The sequence below is a fragment of the Enhydra lutris genome, unplaced genomic scaffold (assembly GCF_002288905.1).
Source record: "Enhydra lutris kenyoni isolate GAN:26980312 unplaced genomic scaffold, ASM228890v2 scaffoldscaffold38, whole genome shotgun sequence".
In the NCBI taxonomy this organism is placed as follows: Eukaryota; Metazoa; Chordata; class Mammalia; order Carnivora; family Mustelidae; genus Enhydra; species Enhydra lutris.
The window spans coordinates 15490390-15511337 of NW_019154122.1; the positions used below are offsets into that span (position 1 = coordinate 15490390).

The window sequence follows — 20948 nt, forward strand, 5'->3', positions numbered from 1 at the left end:
TAAAACACTTACATCTCACCATCTTCATTTATGAAATAAAAAATACATAATCACTCCACAGCAGGCTCTCTGAACTGCTGGTGGAATGGACTGTTAAAAATTACCGGAAAACGCATAAATATAAAAATTTTGATTAATAATGATTAAAGCATCTAACAAAACTGATTCTTAAATGGAACAATTAGAGTTAAGAAGTTGAAATGTTGTTCAACAGTACAAAAATAAAATAAAATCCTAGTATGCAAATTAACAACTGTCTTCTGATGCCGGGAAAGGGGTGTCTATCACTACATGGTTTAAAGATAGGAAAAATGGAAAATGACTCTACTCTGACCTCAATTTTATAGATCCTGCTTAATTTCAAGCTATTTTAATGTATCCTTTCTCAGAAATGGGAAGCAAATGCCATTGCCCCTTTCTGTCGAATCTTCCTTAACTTTTAAAAACGCAAATATATTGGGGCGCCTGGGTGGCTCAGTCATTAAGTGTCTGCCTTCAGATCAGGTTGTGATCCCAGGGTCCTGGGACTGAGCTCCACGTGGGGCTCTCTGATCAGTGGGAAGCCTGCTTCTCCCTCTCCCACTCCCCCTGCTTCTGTTCCCTCTCTCGCTATGTCTCTCTACATAAATAAATAGATAGTAGATAAATAGATAGATAAAATCTTTAAAAAAAAAAAAAGGTGAATATATTTAAGTGTTTTCTCCCCTTCTCTTCTGAGAAAGCAGCTTTGGCAGCCCTTTCTAAATAAGATCCCAGCTTCCAACAAAATAGCATTCGTCTTGGCCAGCTTCTCTGAACAGGCCCTGTCTCCCACCCAGAACATGAAGAGGGTGTGGCCTTTCAGCCTTTGTCCTTGACCTTCTGTGTTGGGCCTTTCCTCCCTCCCTAAAGTACTACACACCCTTTCTTTAAAAGCGAACTTCTTCAGGCATGAGTTACACACAGAATGTGGTCCCTCAGGGGAAATTCTCAAAAGGCTTTTGGTCACTGAAGACCCACTACGTGCCAAGTACTGTTTCAAGCTCTTCGGACCCATCAGTAAACACAGCAGATGTCTACTCTGCAGATGCTAGGCCTTTAAAAAAAAAAAAAAAATCACAGAACTAATAAGCAATTATAGAAAAGTCTATTGCCTTCCAATATACTAATAATGAACAAGTGGAATTTGAATTTTAAAATAAAATCTTAGCATCCCCCAAAAATGAAATAACTAGGCATAAATCTAACAATATAAGTACATAATCTAATGAGAAAAAATACAAAACTCTGATGAATGATATCAAAACATTACATAAACAAACAAAGAGATAGTCCATGTTCACGGACAGCGAGACTTAATACTGTCGAGATGTCAGTTCTTCTCAACTTGATCTATAGATCCAATGTAATCCCAACCTAAATCCCAGCACGTTATTTCGTGGATAGCAACAAAATGATTCTGAAGTTTACACAGAGAGGACAAAGACCCAGAATAGCTGAGTCAATACTGAATGACAAGAACAGAGTCAGAGGAATGACACTACCCAACTTCAAGACTTACTATAAAGCTACAGTAATCAAGACAATGTGGTATCATCAAAAGAGACAAATCAATGGAACGGAACAGAAAGCCCAGAGACAGACCCACATAAATACAGTCAACTCATCTTCGACAAAGGAGGAAAGGCAATACCGTGGAGCAAAGACCATCTTTTCAACAAATGGCGTTGGAACAACTGGCCATCCACAGGCAAAAAAAAAAAAAAAAAGAAAGAAAGAAAAGAAAAAAGAATCTAGATCTACATCCTTCACAAAAATCAAATAAAAAATGGACCCAGACCTAAACGTAAAATGCAAAACCATAAAACCCCTGGAAGAAAACAAAGGAGGAAACCCACCTGGCCTTGGGGGTAGCACTACTGTACCAAAGGGGGGATCCATGAAAGAAATGACTGATAAGCCGGACTTAATAAAATAAAAAACCTCTGCCCTATGAAAGACAAAGTCAAGAGAATGACTGGGAGAAAATACTTGCAAAAGCACATCTCCTAAAGGATTGTTGTCCAAAGTTACAGAGAACTCTTCACACTCAACAATAAGAAAGCAAACAACCTAATTAAATGGGCCAAAGACATCAAGAGACCAAAGAGAGATCTAGATGGCAGAGGAGTACTGAAAAGAGGTTCCATTTACCCATCTTCAGGGAAGTTAAAACAACAACAAGATAACCACTACACAACTACTGAAAGGGCCACATCCGGAACACCAGCACCACCAAATGCCGCGAGAATGTGGAGCCACAGGGATTGTCACTGTTGCTGGCAGGAACACCACCAGTACAGATACTTTGGAAGAGTTTGACAGCTTCTTATAAAACTAATCATACTCATACCATAGGATGCACCAATTCCACTCCTGGGTACTTACTTAAAGGAGCTGAAAACCTATGCCCACACAAATTCCTGAACACAGACGCTTACACCAGCTTTATTCGTAACTGTAAAAGTTGGAAGCAACCAAAATGTCCTTCAGTAGATGAAGAGACAAACCATGGTCCATCCAGACAATGTTGAGTGTTAGTCATCACTACAAAGAAATGAGCTACCAAGTCATGAAAAGACATCTTAACACCGAGAGTGACCCATAATGTACACTAGGGACTCTGGGTGGTGGTGATGTGTCAACGCAGGTTCATCAACTGCAAAAAAGGTTCCAGTGTGGTGGAGGGGCGCTGGTGGTCAGCGAGACTATGCATGTTTGGGGGCACAGGTTGTATGGCAACTCTGTGTACCTTCCTCTCAGTTTGCTATGAACCTGAAGCTGCTCTAAAAAAAACTAAACCTTAATTAAGAAAAAAAAAAAAAAAGGTAAACAGAACAAGTGAAATGGATGGCCTGGATTCGAGCGCTCCCGCTGCAGCGTCTCTGGAGGCCAACCCCCTCTGTCACATGCTCCCTCTGACTTTAGGCACAAGGGTCTCTACTTTCTAGCCCAGGTCAAGCTACTTTTAGGCTTCCTATTCTCTTGGACATGGAATCTTCTTTTTTTTCCCCACAAACTCCTTTGGAATCACAGGAAAATGAACTTAAGGCAAAATGAAGCTTGCCGCAGAATTCCACCCTGGTTCTATCACAGCCGCCCCACGAGGATGGGTGTGCACCCACGCCAATGTGCACACATGTGCACGTGTGCGTGCACACACACACACCTGTTCAGTCCTGTCCAATTCCCCAGAGCCCCAGCTCCTCCTTTCCTCCTTTCTCCCCAAATGTAAACAACAGGTTCTGTAAGCTTTACATTTATTTCAACTCTAACACCCTTCGTCAGACCAGAGAACACACAAGCATACGAGAAAGCCTCATGAAATCCACACACCCTGCCCATATATTCTCCCTTACAGAGAAAACACTCTCCCAAACACAAATTTATCTTCATCACATCCACCCCAGCCCATCTGTGGTTTCTCAGGCATCTAGAAAGGACTCCTTTGTATGTGTTTTTCTTTTCCATTTTTTTCCAGCTTTCTAAAAGCATTTAAACTGGAAAACTTAGGTTATATTTTAGGAACGTCTCTTAAAATCTTCAAGAGAACTTCATAGTTACCAAGATAACAGAACTTATCATTAGAAACATATGGAAGGTAGGATTAAGACAGGAAGGTGGGCAGACAGGTAAGTAGGCAGGCCACGATGGTCACCTTTAGGGTTCTGCTGTTTTCAGCTATTTGGGCCAAATGGAGATGGGAAAGAAAGGGGGAGTGGAGATGATTCCTCATGCTAGCTTTTCAAAACAAGGTCACAAAAATTAGGATATGCCTCCACATACCCCTACCGTCACCCACACTTTAAAGGGGCTTTCTAATATAACAAGACATTAACCAATACTTTAGAGAAATACCAAAAAACTAACTGCATTCTCTTACTTCTAAGTATATGAGAAGACCTTAGAAAGCTCAAGTGTACCCCACATAGCCAAAGTATATCAAAATATACCTGAATGACAGAAGGGTAGCAGAGCTGAGACTGAAGTCAGGTGACTTAAGAATACGATTCTAAGGGCCTGAGAGTCTTCATCTAGAGAAGTTTCACGAGGAACCTGTTAAAAATACACATTCTTGGGCCCCACCCCTGACCTATTGGCACAGAAACTCTGGGGGTGCAGCCCAGCAGTCTGCATTTTAACAAGCCCCTCCAGGTGATTTGGACACCAGCTCAGCTTGAAAGCTAGTGAGCTAAAAAGAATGCCCCGCTTTCCACACATCCTTCCCTTTTCCAATCTCAGCTGACTTTCGGCAGGGCTCAGCTTCTCCTTATGCAGAGTCACGGCCACAGAGTCTCCCACCATTACCAGAAAGAGCGGGACACTGCATCCCCAAGTCACCCACTAATGGGAGTTTGCAGGGCACACAAGTTTCAGTTTTCAACCAAAAACTCTCCCCAAACCCTCTTCTTCTCTCAGAAAAACAAGGCCCAACTGGATCCTCACCAGCACTTGAACGTTCTGAAAACAATCTCAGGACACAGAGCTCTGTATTAAAACCTGGACAAAAAGACAATCTACTCTGATTTCAGCTCCAGCTCCACACAGGTATAGAAACTTGGAGGAGATATCAAAGAAGAACCCTGAGTCCCCTAAAAAGAGGCTGGCCGCCCCTTGACGGGGCTGACTCTGCCAAGTCCGGAGAGATGGAGAACCCGAGCTGCTGGGGTGATGAAAATGTTCCAGAATTACATGACAGTGATGGTCGCGAGACTGTACTAACAACCACTGAATCACAGACTTTAAAATAAAAACAAAGGATGATTAACAGCAAAAAGTGAACACACACAAAGCCCAGCTGGACCCAAGCCTGCCCTGAATGCCCTGTGCTCCCTAACAGCTCTGAAAGCAACAGTGATTTAGCCTCCAAAACTGGAGGAGGGGGCTTACGACACCTCTCTAAAGACCACTCAGCACAATCACGGCAGACTCAGACTCAGGACAGGCCAGGTGGGTGGCTTACCTAGCTAGCACTCAGCTGACTGGTGGCAGAGCCAAGACGAGACAGAGCCAGTTCCTGATTGCCAGCTGTGTGCGCCTTCCAAGATCTCAGTGGTCCTTGAGTTCACTATGAAAGTTCTCACTTCACATCTTAATTTATAACCTGAAAAAATAAAACCTATAACCAATTTTCTAACACACAGATCCACTGCTCAAGTCTGTGGGCTATGATTACAACCACCTGGGAACCTGTTTAAAGTTGTTCTTGGACTAATGAGAAAATCCAGAAGTCAACTTCAGACTAAATCATGTATTTGCACCGAGGTCTGACAAGAGACTTACAGAAATGCCTGCTAAGCCAAAAATCAGTTTCTAAATAGTTCAATGGGGAGAGGGGTGAGATCACTGCAGGGCACATGACAGTGTTGTGTGCCAAATTCAAAAGACCCTGCCTGAGAACAGTCACTGTTATATTCACGTTACAAGAGACAATTTGGTTTTGGCAAAACATCATCCATCACACTTAATTAATGTTGTTAACATAAATTTTGTTAATTTTCTAGTCTTTTTTATGTAACATATATACATTTGAGTCTTATATCTACATAAGAACTCCCAACAGCTCAGAAATATATACTGAGTTTTTTGTATTTTTACATATTTCATTCATTCAACAAATATTTACTGAAAACTGACTATGGGCCAAGTATTCTTCCAAGTGCTCTGTTTTTGGTTTTGTTTTTTTTTTTTTTTTTTTTAAGATTTTATTTATTTGACAAAGAGAGAGAGATCAAAAGTAGGTGGAGAGGCAGGCAGAGAGAGAGAGAGAGAGGAGGAAGCAGGCTCCCCACTGAGCAGAGAGCCCGATACGGGGCTTGATCCCGGGACCCTGGGATCATGACCTGAGCTGAAGGCAGAGGCTTTAACCCACTGAGCCACCCAGGTGCCCCCCAAGTGCTCCGTTCTTAAGTAACACAATGTAATAAAAACCACTGGGGGCAAAACTGAGGCAGGTCCACAGGAATTTTCATCCGGAATTTTTTTCTGGGGCGCCTGGGTGGCTCAGTGGGTTAAAGCCTCTGCCTTCGGCTCAGGTCGTGGTCCCAGGGTCCTGGGATGGAGCCCCACATCGGGCTCTCTGATCAGCAGGGAGCCTGCTTCCCTTCCTCTCTCTCTCTGCCTGCCTCTCTGCCTACTTGTGATCTCTGTCAAATAAATAAATTTAAAAAAAATTTTTTTTTCTTTAGGATCTTATTCAAACCTTATGAACCTTACTCTACTCTCTGCAGGTAAGATCTGCTTCTTCTCCAGCTGCTCCCCAGGGCTAAACCCGCTTGTCTTGACCTCTCTTCACCCATCTTCCCCCAGAGATGCAGAAGGACATCCACCCCCAGCATTTCAACACAGCCACTCTCCCGTCTGCTACCACCACAGCTAAACTGACACAGGCTCTGATGACAGGCGCGTGCTCATTGGGACTTCAGTATCCGTCTACCTGACCTCATGCTACTCAGTGAAACAGACGGGTTATAGTTAACCCAACTGCTACAAAATCATCACACTTAGTTTGAAATCTGGTACCATACACTGTACTCAAAAATCAAATGGCCTCCCTCTTAAAACCTGGCTCTCTGTGGTGCTGTTCATATCTGCACTTTCCTACCTGCACCTGAACCAGGAGAGCCCCCGCCTGGACTCTGAGAATCACCTGGGACCATTCAAACTATTACCAATGCCCAAAGCCACACAAAACAAAGGCCAATCTCAGGGTTAACTAACCTTCTGAGTCATCAAGGCCAAACACCTCACTCACCTTCACAACACTAATGCTTTTCGGTTTAGCTTGCGTGGTGGAAATCTGCAGAGTACTAAATGATTATCCCCCCCCCCCAATGTGGGTCTGTCTTTCAAAATGAGAACATATAAATACACTAGAAAAACCAATCATTGAAAAAAATCACAACCCTTGAAACTATGACTCTGTAAGGTATACCAAGAGAAAAAAACACAAAAAAACACTCAAGAATCTATGCCTACACACACACACACACACACACACACACACACACACACAATGACTAAAGAAATTTTGAAAAGGCAGAAGTATTCAGGCATTAAAAAGGCGAAGTCTCTCCCTATAAAAAGCTTTCACTTAGGGGTTCTTTTCTTCCGGTTCTTTGGCACGACTTAGGCTGTACCAGCAGAGAGATACACGCGCTCGACACAGACAGGTTTACCATTAAAAAATATGCATTTAAGGGACACCTGGGTGGCTCAGTGGGTTAAGCCTCTGCTTTCAGCTCAGGTCATGATCTCAGGGTCCTGGGATCGAGCCCCACATCAGGCTCTCTGCTCAGCAGGGAGCCTGCTTCCCTTCCTCTCTCTGCCTGCCTCTCTGCCTACTTGTGATCTCTGTCTGTCAAATAAATAAATAATAATCTTTAGGGGGAAAAAAAGATGCATTTAATATGAAAATCTCTGACGCTATCACCAACTGAAACTTTTGATGCAACTTTCTTTACAATCAGTACAAACTAGAATTCTCTTTTGTTTACTTCCTCCAGAGAAACTTTACATTAGAGGAAAAACAAAGAGCACTAACAGTTCAAAAACAGCCGCGCACAGAAGTGACTAGAACACTGAAGCAGAACATTTTCGCTATAAAGGCTTGTCGGTGCGGTTTCAGCTCGGCTTCGGAAGAGCGCCATGTGAAATCCAGATCCAGCGACTGGCGGGGGGATGCAGCAGTTGTATTTTAAGTCAAACAGCTAATTAATGGCTAAACAAAAGAATTTCGGTCTGGACAACATACATGGAGTACTAATATGTGTAATTATGGATAGTCATTTGTGCAATCAGAAAGTTGCATTAGCATAATTATTTCTGGCTCTGGGCCTTAAAAATATTAACTTAAAATGCAGAAACCTTCTAACAGTTCACCTAATGAAGACGTGAATGCCAAACTGATTATGGAGTAAAGAGATGGTTCTTCAACAATTCTGCTCTGTTTAATAGGCTCTTTCTCTCCTGCCCTGGATATAAAAATCAAGCCTAACCCTCAAGTTACACACGGGTTCAAAATTTCTACTTTTAATATTTGTTCATTATCCAGAGCCTACACATTAATATTCATTAAGAACAAAACTACTTCCCTAAGAAATGAGTGTTACCTTTTTTTTCCTCTTCAAGTTGGCTCCACACCCAGCATGGGGCCCAACTCGGGAGCTTGGATCACACCCCCAAGATCAACACCTGAGCGGGGATCAAGAGTCAGATGTTTAACCGACTGAGCCATCCCAGCACCCCGAAATGAGTACTACCTTTAAAAAATACTTCACACAGAAGCCTGGGTGGCTCAGCCGGTTAAGTGACTGCCTTTGGCTCAGGTCATGATCCCGGAGTCCCGGGATGGAGTCCCACATCCACCCTGCATCAGGCTCCCCGCTCGGCGGGGAGCCTGCTTCTCCCTCTGACCCTCCCCTTCTCCTGCTCGCTCTCTCTCTCCCTCTCTCTCTCTCATTCTCTCTCAAATAAATAAATAAAATCTTAAAAAAAACACAATGCAAAACTATATTAAGTTTATGTACAATATAATACTTGAAGATGTAAATAAATAAAGCCAAACAATTCTATACAACAAAAGGATCAGAAGTCACTTAACAGCTGTGAGATCTTGAGAAAGTCTATTTGAAATTGTTCTTTGGGACAGAACTGGAGAGGAAATGGGCTCCGAAATCAAGCCGCATGTTAGACTCCCGAGTCCAGCACTCCTGGGCACATAATTGAACATCTCTGTGGCTCAGATCTCTTGGCTGATACCCTACGGATAACCACACAGTCTGCCTCACAGGATGAATTCCAGGAGTAAACTTAAGTACTCACATCAAGGACCCTCCAGTGCCTCACAGCGCATGCTCAGTCCATGCTGGCTGCCGTCATTACTGCCACCACCATCATCACCCCTCCTTTACGCCTGCAAGAATATGGGCTAAGGCTGTGTGTGGCTGAGAAAGCCTAATCCGAAGTGATTTGTTTCTAGACACAACATTTATTTTGCGATTGCAAGTAACATTCAGGAAGTGCAGGAGATTTTATCTATTCCAATGCGTTTAAGAAAGGTTCCAGGAGCTTAGCTGGGCCCTAAGACCTCCTTATCTTCTGGTAGCCTTCCTTTTTAGTGACGTTGAGCTTCACCAAATATTTGCTTATGAACCCACAATACTAATCCTATGTTAACTCTTTTTAATCCAAAATTAAATGACAGAATGGATTTGCCAAGCACACTAATGTGGTTAAGAGTTGTGGGTCTTTGATTAAAAGCCAAGAAAACATAACAACAGAACGAACGTTCCTAAGAATTAGTAAGCAACATACAAGAAATTAAGCTTAGAGAAAGACTGGCCCTAACAAGTATGCTATCTTGACCATATGAGTTAACCACTTTTTACCACTGTACCCTCATCAATAAAAGAGTAAAAGGAAATATGGCCTATCTTGTAACATTATTTTAAGGCTCAGAAGTAATTACACACAGTGCCCAGCCACCAGCACAGACAAGAGGGGCTCGATAAATGGCAACATGCAATGGACACAATCTCACTGTCCCTCTCAACAAAGATACAGTAGCACCAAGCCACAGCCCTCCCTCCCAACCAGCGGGAAGCGGCCCTTCCTAATGGCGGTATGACTAAACTCAACTCCGTGAGCAGTTCAACAGACCTCACAGGCAGCTCTGACTAAGCATGACTCTGCCGTAAACAGGACCAAAAGCCCCAGGGAGAGACAAGCCGCCCCCAGGTTTAGTGGCAGCACGCAGGACGGCCGGCTGCAGAACGGGGGAGAATGCCAATCCCCAGCTAGACCGAGGAAGGAAGTGCTTTAACAGAAGCACTGATTGTTTTGTTCCCGTTATCCAAGCCAGTCTAAAAAAATTTTTAAAAAAAGGACCGGTTACCATCACCATGTAACACTCTGCAGAATTAAGGACTCCTAAGACTTCGGCTGTCACTCCAAGAGTCCCCTATTTTTCCTTAAGCCAAAAATAAACAAGAAAGAAAGGCAATGTCCTCTACATTGAAATGAAATATGGGCCAGCCTTTAAATTCAGTTCTCTCCTAAGAGTTTTTGTCAGTGTTGAGCTGACAAATTACTGAGAGAACAACGGGTCACAAGGGAAAAGGGTGTGAGAGCCTTGACCCCTGCCAGCTGAGCCACCCGTCCTGCCTCCGGCCACCCTTGGGAACACACTTTGTTCACTGGCATTTCCAGCAGCAGTGGTAACTTGCACAAAACAATCCACATGTCTCAGAACCCCATTTTATGGTTCGCCAGTCAGAGAGGGGGCCACAGTTTCCTGTCTGGAAAGGGACTTTCGCAACACTGTGACCTAAATCAGTGGTCTCCAAGGAGCTGTGAGGGCCGGGGTCCTAGAAGAAAATACGGAACAACTCCATATTTTCCTTTTAAGCTCATCCTCCATAGAAACTCTTTATTAGGTGTTTTATAATGTATCTGAACTATGAGTAAAGGGGAACACATCAATAACCAGAGATAAATAAGTTAGAGGTGAAGTCCTGTGCAAGGATCTGAACCATCTACCAATCGGCTTCAGGTTCTACGACTCCATCTCCAGAAGACCCTAAAGACCACAAATTTTAATTAAGCGCCTGCTGTTTTCAAATATAATTTCAAGTCATAATTAAAAATAAATTGCCAATTTCACATAAAACATAATAATGAAAAATATATACCAATTACGTACTTTGCTTCATTTATAAATAAACTGGAGCTAACATACAATAGTAAGGCAGCAGAGCCATGTTTCAGGGAATACTAAGAAACACACTGAGTTTTTAAATAATTCATGACCTAGTTATGACCTACTGAATGGCTCCCAAACCATACTATTTTGCTGACAGAATAATGATCTATGATTAAAACTAATTGTCAGCATATTTACTTTGTTTTCATGTTTAAAATAGTTAATCAATGACTGATTAAAACAACAGGCCTCTAAACTACCTAATGTTTGTCAAGGTAGAAGTATTCTGTCTAAGGGGGAAATATAATTAATGCAAATAATCAAAATATACATACCTTAAATGAAATGTAAAATCAGTTGAGACAAGGTATCAAAGCTATGAGGGTCTACTAAGTATTTAAATCTGCAAACTAGGATTAAGTAGACAGATTCTCACCCATATAACCTCTTAAACTTCAAAACAAAAGCACTCTAGGTCAGGAAGTTAGAACAGAATCATCTTTAAAAGGTAAGGATAAGTAAGGAGCACTACTGTCTTCTTATGTCTTTTAACAAAACTGAGGGCCCAATACGGGGGGCGGGGGGAGGGTATTTAACTTAATTTGGAAGCGAATGTTCAACCAGCAACACAAACTGACTTAGATCAACTTCAGAAAACCAGTAATCGGGGCGCCTGGGTGGCTCAGTGGGTTAAGGCCTCTGCTTTCGGCTCAGGTCAGATCCCAGGGTCCTGGGATCGGGCCCCGCATAGGGCTCCCTGCTTAGCAGGGATCCTGCTTTCCTTCCTCTCTCTCTGCCTGCCTCTCTGCCTACTTGTGATCTCCGTCCGTCAAATAAATTTAAAAAAAAAAAGAAAGAAAAAGAAAACCAGTAATCACAGCCATCTGAACTAAAGGAATAGAATTCCCAGATCGATGGACACATACCCAGTTCTCATCACCACACTAAATGGGTATTACCCTATGTGGAAATATTCAGATTTCAAAATTAAAAAGATGACAAGCAATCCACCCTTAATATGAAGACTCCCAGGCTAAGACTTACCAAAAACAAGAAACATCATCCAAAAAGATACTTTCATTCATTCTACTTTACCAATCTTCTAATCAGATGCCAAATACACAATCTGTCATACAGCCTCCATTCCTAATTTAAAAAATCCTATCATTAAGGTAAACCCATCAACACTCCATGCAAACTCTTTTCATCAGAGAGGACTGACAGCGGTTTTGCTAATAAGAAGCCTGCCCTTCCCAGTTCTACAGAAACTTCATACTGTCACGACACTGCATGTCTTGTGGAACACTGGGGCTGTCTCTTTATTAATTCATGACAACATAAAAACTAGTGTTTAGCTGAGATGCAGGCAGAGTTAACCACCAAATGCAAGACGCCAAAATGCAAGAGAACACAAGTATAGTAACTCGTGCTACCTTAGTAAGTCAGCGCACATTTTGTATTTTTCAACGCATGCCACGCAGATTACAGGTAGTTCAAGAAACAGGTTTCTGTTAAATCCAGATTACGATTTTCTCATTTACAATCCCCTAGTTCAGTATTCTTATTTCAAAACTAGTAAAAAGTAGTATACTATGCCAAATGACCTAACAACTTTGCCCTTAAAATAATTATACCCCTAAAAATAGAAATTTATCTACCTCATTAGTGTTCCAACGGTGCCTCTCTTTGGGTAAACTTGAACATTTCGGCAGACATTCAAGCAGCTTTTTCGGTAAAAAGATTTTTACATGACTACTATTGCTGTTCCCATGATCATCTATAAAGAAGAAAACAATAGATTCAGAGAAAATAATAGAGGAAAATCTCCTTTTAAGTATACTGGCAAGGTCAGAAACGGCAGCTTAAGTTTGGCCACCGTGAGACCAAAAGCACCATTCCTCTCGGTTAGCAATGCTCATTTACACACTGATCAGATCAGGGGCAGCAGGGATCCGGTTGAGAGGCTCTAAAATAAGATCGAGCTTTTCTGCTCCGTGACAAGCGAGTGGACAGGGAATATCCCAGCAGCTGCCCATCCCCAGAACATTACTCTTAAAGGGTCTCCCACCAGGTTTCCATGAAGTACATCCGAATTGCAAAAGGATTTAACCTCACAAAACCCAGAAATCTTCTATCAACCAGTTGAAAAAGTTTTAAGTTTTTTAGGGAAGAGGAATTATAATAAAATATGACTACTTTATTAATAAGCTAATACTACTTCATCCCCAAGAATACAAATGAGACTTATCCTTTCAAAACCAAATTACAAATCTTATGAATATAAGGAAGTTACACCTACAGGTAGTTACCTAGGTAAATACAGAGGCTGGTCCTTCTAGCCTAAACCTAAAAACATACCATGTTAATTAACTTGATTTGCATATACATATCTATATAAGTAGTATCCTTCATCAAAATGTAACTCTCCTAAATTAGTGAGAGCAAACAAAGTTCATTACTTTCAGACAAGATGGTATTTCTGACTGCCTGATAATCAGTCTCCCAGATACCTTCTAGAAGAGATCATTTCCTTTATGTATTATTTCATTCATTCATTCATTTACAGGTCATTTCTGAGTTCATTCCCATAACAAAGTCCCTTTGCCTTGCTCAAAATTTCTTGCCAGTTTTGGCACACTTAGGTCAAACTTTTGAATTACACAGTCCAATTTTTTTTTGTAATGCTAAAATCATAGTTAAAATAACTTTATTCTGATATTAAAAGGTATAATAAAAACACTGAACTCCAAATCAAGAATTCAAGATTCTGACCCAGTTCTGCTACTTTCTAATTGTGTGACCTTGGGTAAGTTACTTAATATTCTCAGTTTTCTAAATCAAGGAGAATTAAGTAATCTCCAATTCTCCTCCAGGCATAAATCCCTACGAAATTTACTACCATTCAATAAATTTAAATGCCTTACGATTAAAGAATCTTACACAGGCATACAGGAATTAGTTAATAATATTAAAAGTTAAATACAACAATATATCTTTCCAGTCACTTACTGTAATTTTGTTTAGCATAGCCTATTTTTTGAACACGTGAAAAACATGAAAGAATAAAAAATTTTCTACAATCACAACAAAATCTTCTCCAAACATTTTTTATCTGATTAACACATTTCTTCTCAAGGGAAAGACCTTAAAAGAAAAATACTGGGCACAGAAATAAAGTCTGAAAAAATTTACTACATAATATGGAAATATTTTAAAGGGAGGAACTTAAGAGAACTGTAGCATACTAAATCTTTTTTTGATCCATGAACTACACAACCAATTGAATTATAATGCCCAATCTTCTATTTCTAGAGGCAGTATAAAAACTTGAAAAACTTAAAAACTGCTTAAAATTTTAACAGCAAAATAAAATTAAACTTTTTAAAAATCTTGCTATGAAACCAGAAAACCAAGTGTTCAGCTAAGAGAATGTTCATAGAAAGTTCTGTATTAATTACCCTCTATAAAACCAATGTGATATTATGTGCTTATGCACGCTCCCTGCACCTCATCCTCCCCAGGGAGGCACCGTGGGCCATAAAACTTTAAAGCGCAGAATACCAAATCACATGAGCCAATACCTCACTTCTCTCTTCCTTTAAAGAGGTTTTATTCCCTTTTTTTTTTTTAAATCTCCCATGATGTGTACAATTCTGGAAGTAGAGGTGAAATTCTAAAATCTATACTCGATTCAAACCGTCACCATTTACAGGATGCCTTTTACGAAAACAGTATTACACAGGTGCTCAATCAATGGGCTTACTCTGAACTGTACGGGACTAGTCATATCTCCGAGAAAACTTCTATTTAAAGTATAATTTTGAACAATGATGAAGAGAAGATTAAACCCCAGCTTCTATTTTTGTTTGTGATCACAACCTGACATTAAGTATCTATTCCTGTAAACCTCCTTGAGGGACCCAGCTGTCCTGTGGCTATAAAAAACGCATGTGTGTGTACCCCTACGTGTGTGTACATGTGTGTACATACACCTAGACTCGTGCTCCCGCCTGTGTACAGACACACGTGTGCACGCACGCGTGTGTGCGTGCGCACAGGTCGCGAGAGAGAAAGACACTCTTCTCCACGGCACAACTCACTGCCACAGAAGCGGCTTCGGTCTTCCACTCTGACACCAAACCAGGCGGCGGAGAACTGGCCCAAAGGCTTTTTGCAAGAGGAAAAGGAGAGTGTCTGTGTAAGCACGGTCTCAATCACGACTCCAAATACAGCACTTTACAGGGATGTGCAGTCATGGGTTCAAAAGGAAGAGGAGTATGACAGGCCAATGGGTCACCCTGAATCAGTTTTTAAACTGCTATTTCCAGAATTGTAGGTTCATGCTGAATATAAATTGATGTTTTTTAGAAATATAACAATGGGTAAATTTTCCCACTATGTATTACGAAGATGGCAATTTTTATACTGGGGAAAGAATATTAGGAACTCAAACAGGAAGAATTTAAATTCGTATTTTCCAAATTTCATTTTTTCCAGTTACAGTGTGATGGGAGAGTAATTCTGCTTTTCATACTGGAAAAGAACTGCTCGCTTGGCCATACTGCGCAAGCTTGTGTTTTTTAATTAAAAGCTGCTTTTTAGGGGTACCTGGGTGGCTCAGTGGGTTAAAGCCTCTGCCTTCAGCTCAGGTCATGATCCCAGGGTCCCGGGATCGAGCCCCACATCGGGCTCTCTGCTCAGTGGGGAGCCTGCCTCCTCCTCTCTCTCTCTGCCTGCCTCTCTGCCTACTTGTGATCTCTCTCTCTGTCACATAAATAAAAATCTAAAAAAAAAAAAAAAAAAAAAAAGCTGCTTTTTAATGTTTTTGGAATAACTATAAATGATACAGTTATTAGACAAATCATTGGGCCAGTTTTTAAAAGTTTGTCTCAGTACTAAGACTATTAACAATATCTTGAGTTAACAGTGAAAGTAAGGTATATACCAGTTTCAACTGCGTTTAAGCATTTAATCCAAATAGTTAAACTCTGACACCGCAACACCGAAGTGTCAACCAAAGACAGGAAAACATTTCATTATCATTATCTAGCAAAATATGTGTGTATGATATATGACTTCGCAAAATAGTTTTCTAACCTACTTCACAGTAAAAATAACTAATGAAGCTCTTGAAACTGACAGATGATGTGGCTGGCTGACAGCTGTAATTCTAGAGAATAAACCATCCTTTCCAGACAACCTTTAAATATTTTCCAAACAATAATTTTAGAGGCATCGTACAATTTAACTAAAACTCTCTAAAATATGCAAAAATGCTCTTTCACTTAGTTAATTAGGCAAAAGGCAGAATTCTTATTTTCATGTTTTACTTCAAAAAACCAAAACTCACATTACCAAATCCTTTATCTAAATCAAAAAAGATATATAGAACTCTCTCCTTCGAACACCCTTATTGACTCCTGTACGGGAAATGTTAACTATATTAACTCTAACCTGGAAATGATAATATCCAATTTATTTTGATTCATAATTAATAAAAATTAAACAATTTTGGTTCCATGAATAATTATGAACACTGTTATTCAATCAAGTCAATTATGATTAATCTCTCAACCTCTAGACCAAACTGTTCAAAATAAGTTGGTATAACAGTGTATCCAACTGCTGAATCTTATTGGGAATATATTTGATCAACAACTTGGAATGGTAAAATTAAAAGGAAGCTCTACAATTTTTCTGTTCAGCTCTAATTATTATGTGCTTAGATTTAATTAGTAGGATAGGAACTGATTCAGGAAAACATAAGCACATATTGTTATATTCAAGTCAGCACAGCGTTCACAGCAGCAATACAGCCGTCACTAACCTAAGACCTTCAAATCACTATGCATCCAAAATAAATATTAATTAAGCAACAATGTGCTTAATTATGCACCAAGCATCAGTATGATAACTCTCTAAAAGAAATTCTCCAAAATGAATTACTCAATTGTAATTATCCAAAAGACTTTTGAAGTTAAAAAAAAACAAAAAACAATAGTTTGGGGTTTGGGGGGGTTTTTTTTATTTGTTTGTTTGTTTGTTTTTCATAGAAAACATAACTAGTTTTCGCTATTTAACAACCCCTTTCCCTCTTCTTAGCGTGCGTGATCATCAAATCTCACCCTGCCTTTTTTTAGGTGGCCCAGGTTTACCTGCTCTCTGGTCAATCATACCACCAAATCTCTGGTCTGAGTTTAGGTCAACTTCTAATGCAGGTTCAATAAACTTTATCATTATTTCACTTTTTCACTATTTAACGGGAATTTACATTTTCAATTTAAAAATGCGCAGGCAGAGGCAGATAAAGTGGGAGCACAGAAGCTGTGCAATCAGCAGCTTCAATTTAGGTCCCGGGGCGTCCTCTCATGCTTCATTCCATTCAATTTCAATTTGAGCTGCACGTGATCAAGTAAATTTATTTTCGACTATTTATTAGGAAGTAAACATTTGCGGGACTCTACATCAGGCATCCAGAAAAGATTTTACATTGCATTCTCTCACTTAATTTTCACAATTACCCATCAGGGCATAATTACCCCCATTTTACAGATGAAGAACCTGAGGTTCAAATTCCCTTGCCCAGGAGCCACAGCAAGTGACTCAAATGGGATTCAAATGTGACCTGTTGGGGTGCCTGGGTGGCTCAGTGGGTTAAAGCCTCTGCCTTCGGCTCAGGTCATGATCCTAGGGTCCTGGGATCGAGCCCTGCATTGGGCTCTCTGCTCCTCAGGGAGCCTGCTTCCTCCTCTCTCTCTCTCTGCCTGCCTCTCTGCCTACTTGTGATCTCTGTCTGTCAAATAAATAAATAAAATCTTAAAAAAAAAAAAAGAAAAGAAAAAAAAAACAAATGTGACCTGTTGCTTTTCCCACAATACCACACGGCTCCTACTCAAAGTCACGGGAATTAGATACTAGAATTATAGAACTATTCTATTAGTATCTAGCATTTGCAGAGTGCTTTGAATTTCCCATGTGATTAAATGCTTTGCCTTTTTGAACCCTCCCAGAAACTTTACAAAGGGAGTATTATTTTGCTACCCCCTGAAGGATTAAGTAACTCATCTAAGATCACACAGAAAGTTAAAGGCAGAACGCAGGTCCCCTAAGGCCCAGCCACAGGCTAGTTCCACTGCACTATCATGATGGAATTACTCTTACTGCCAAGCCCACCCCTTCCTGTAAGTCAAAAGCTTTTCGAGTCCTACCTTCTAGAGGTGGCACGGTGTTGAGAACACAGTAGGTGCTAGTTCCGCAGAATACACTTTGGGAAACGCTCTAAGGAAACAGAAAATAAAATGTAAAACTAATCTTTGAAAAAGATATATACTGGCTCTTCTGTGATATTCCTACCGAAGGTGCAAAACCTGAATCTAATCATGAAGAAACATCAGACAAATCCAAATTAAGGAACATTCCACAAAATGACCGGCCTGTAATCTTCAAGAGTGTCAAGGTCCTGAGAGTCAAAAAGGACTGAGAACTCCTCTGTATTAAAGGAGTCTGAGGAGACAACAGAGTGTGACCCAGGGTCGGACTGGACCTTTCTCTACAAAGGTCACCGTGGGGTCATCTGGCCAGCTGCAGGAGCAGTTGAGGATCACAGGGTAGAAATGCCTCCGTGTTAGTTTCCTGATTTTGATCACTACAGTGGTTACAGAGGAGAATGCCCTCACCTCTGGTTTGCAGGAAATACGTAAGCAAGCCCGTGAGGACGTATACCAGCAACTTATGCGCACAAGGTTCAGGGGGCAAAAAGCTCTTCCCGCTACACCTGCAATTTTTCTGAAGGCTTCAGAGTGTTTCACAATATAGGTGTGTAGAAAAAAGATAAGTGCTGGTGAACACATATCATGTGCAGAATTTTTTAATAAGGACCATATGTGCTGTAAATAGGAAATGTTTGCTAAGAACCAATGCCATATTCATTTTATAGTCTAGTCAGTTTCAACAACATCGCTAACCATTTCCCAACAGTGCGCCCAACCCCCGGCTCATTCCAAAGGACTTAACGGGTGCCAACTAACAGTACAGCGGTGCGGTAAGTCAGGAGGAGGTTGGAAGACCAGGTCTCTGCTCTCAGGCTGCTTCATGGAAATAAAATTAAACTTTTCATGTAAAAATCTACACAACAGTACATTTAAAAAAAGGAAAACAATTTCTGTGAGTCTTGCCAGTCAATTATTTTGGTCCTAAAAATATCCTTCTTCAGGTGCAGTATTAAAAAATTTAGATTATTCATCCTGCATTACAAACCACATACGTGTGGACTTAGGAAACCAAGGACAGTTTAGAAGTTCAACCACCACCCTTCGCATTTTATATTTAAAACAGGAAAGGCTCAGTTCTCTCACTAGCAATCCTTGGAAAAGTAAACTGACCCCTCCATATGACCTCATCAGAAAGGGGCAGCACTGGCGCCTCTCCTGCCTCACAGGGTCGTGTGGAGGATCGCAGGGCATGATGTGCGCAAAGTGCTTGAAATTCAAAACCACAACACGAATACGAAGTGCCACTGTTTCCGTGCTTAGTAAGAATAATCCTTACCAGTGTTAACATTTCCTAATAACTGAGGGTTCCCTGAATTTTTTGTGCCAAAGAGAGTATGAAATCTTGAAATCTGACTAAACTTGACCTCTACGAATTTTTAATTTTCCTCTCCTTACATCCATGATCAAGCGCTTCACCACAGACTAGGTCTTTCTCCACAATGTGACTGCTAGCTATCAGGATAACCATCAGCTCCCTAATTATTTACTGTTTCTGGAAAATTCTTGTTCAAGGGCTTTTAATGTCTCTTTGTTTGATTTAATCAACAGTGGTACTTACTGACTAGCAACCTGTGGTAACATCTGAGCCTAAGAATTCTCCCTATAAACTAAGGACTAAGCTCAGAATTCATGAAGCCTTTGGAAAATCAACATTCATCTCTTCCCGTTACTGTGCATGTGGAATTACAGGACATTATAAGGAGTGGCTGATGGAAAGCCGACAGCAGTCTGACTTCGAGTAACATCTGTAAGAGCCGCCAGCAACAGCCTTCTAACCACAGAATTCAACATCTCATCTTAATGTCCTTTTGGAATTGAAACTTGAAATTTTATGTTGAAAAGGATGTGCTACATTCAAGGCTTAACATTTTCTGGCTTCCTATTACCCAAAAGACAGTATAAGTTTACCACTTAACAAGACATCCTAATAACGGTCTTAACGTCAAAAGACTTAGAAATGACTCACATACAGTGGGACACACTAATGAACGGCTTCATAAAAAAGGACTTTTACACTAAACTTCAAAGTTCGACAACAGGTAAATGAGCAGTAAAACATAACAAATAACAAATCAGAAGAATTAAATGCTAAAAAAAGAAAAAGTAACAGAAATATCACAATCAACCATGACTTCTCTTCAAAACTGGCATAATAAAGTCTTAATTTAACCAGAAAAGAAACTCACTCACATAAACTGAGAGTGAAAGCAAGTCATTCTATCCTGAAAAACACCAGGTTCTCAAGGGAAAAAGGCTAAAACACAAGAAAACCTCCATGAGCAAAGGCTATCTTATATTGAAGACCCACAGGCCAGACTCTGGGATAGGCCTTTCATAACAAGGACCCTCAGATCGCTTTCCAACACCTGTTCAACACAACGCCAAGCCAGAGGTGGCTCTGGGTCGGAGGGGCACCCATCTAGGGTCTGCAGAGTGGAGCCTCTATCCCAGTCCCACTAACTGCTGAGGTCTGAAGCAAACAGCTGGCCTCTCTGCCCCCAGGACAACACTCTGTAAGTGCAAGTTCAAGGGCAGACAGATCTGGGTCCAAGACCACCCTCAGCTTCACATCTTCATGCCGCCCTTCCTGGCTGACTCTTGAAGTCAACCATCCTTCGGGAGCCTTCCAATGACAGGTCACCCTGCTGGTGCCATCTGAGCAGCCCACAGTTCCCTCTGTGTCACAACTCCTTCTACCTGTCCTACAGATATTAAAGGGGCACCTAACGTGTGCCAGACACTGTCCCAGGAGCTGGGACCTAGCAGCGAACAAGGCAAAGAGCAGGGCCTACTCTCATGGTGCACCTGCCAATGGGGGAAGGGAGTGGAAAGCAGGGTAAATGCTGTGGATATACAATGGGTGACGCATGATGATGAGCAGTCGGGTGGGGAAAACATCTCTGAATGGACACCCACGCGCAGAGTGAAAGGCCTCCTGGACTGAAGCATCAGGAAAG

General features: G+C 41.1%; 1 protein-coding gene across 1 annotated transcript in view; it reads right to left on the reverse strand.

The window, feature by feature from the left end:
- LOC111154898 (calmodulin binding transcription activator 1) overlaps window positions 1-20948 on the reverse strand; it is an 811409-nt gene that overhangs the window by 775196 nt on the left and 15265 nt on the right. The window contains exons 2-3 of the mRNA XM_022514846.1: window positions 17929-17998; window positions 12379-12497 (exon numbers count right to left, since the gene is read on the reverse strand). Coding sequence (XP_022370554.1) covers window positions 12379-12497; window positions 17929-17998 — 189 coding nt within the window. The remainder of the gene's footprint in view (window positions 1-12378; window positions 12498-17928; window positions 17999-20948) is intronic.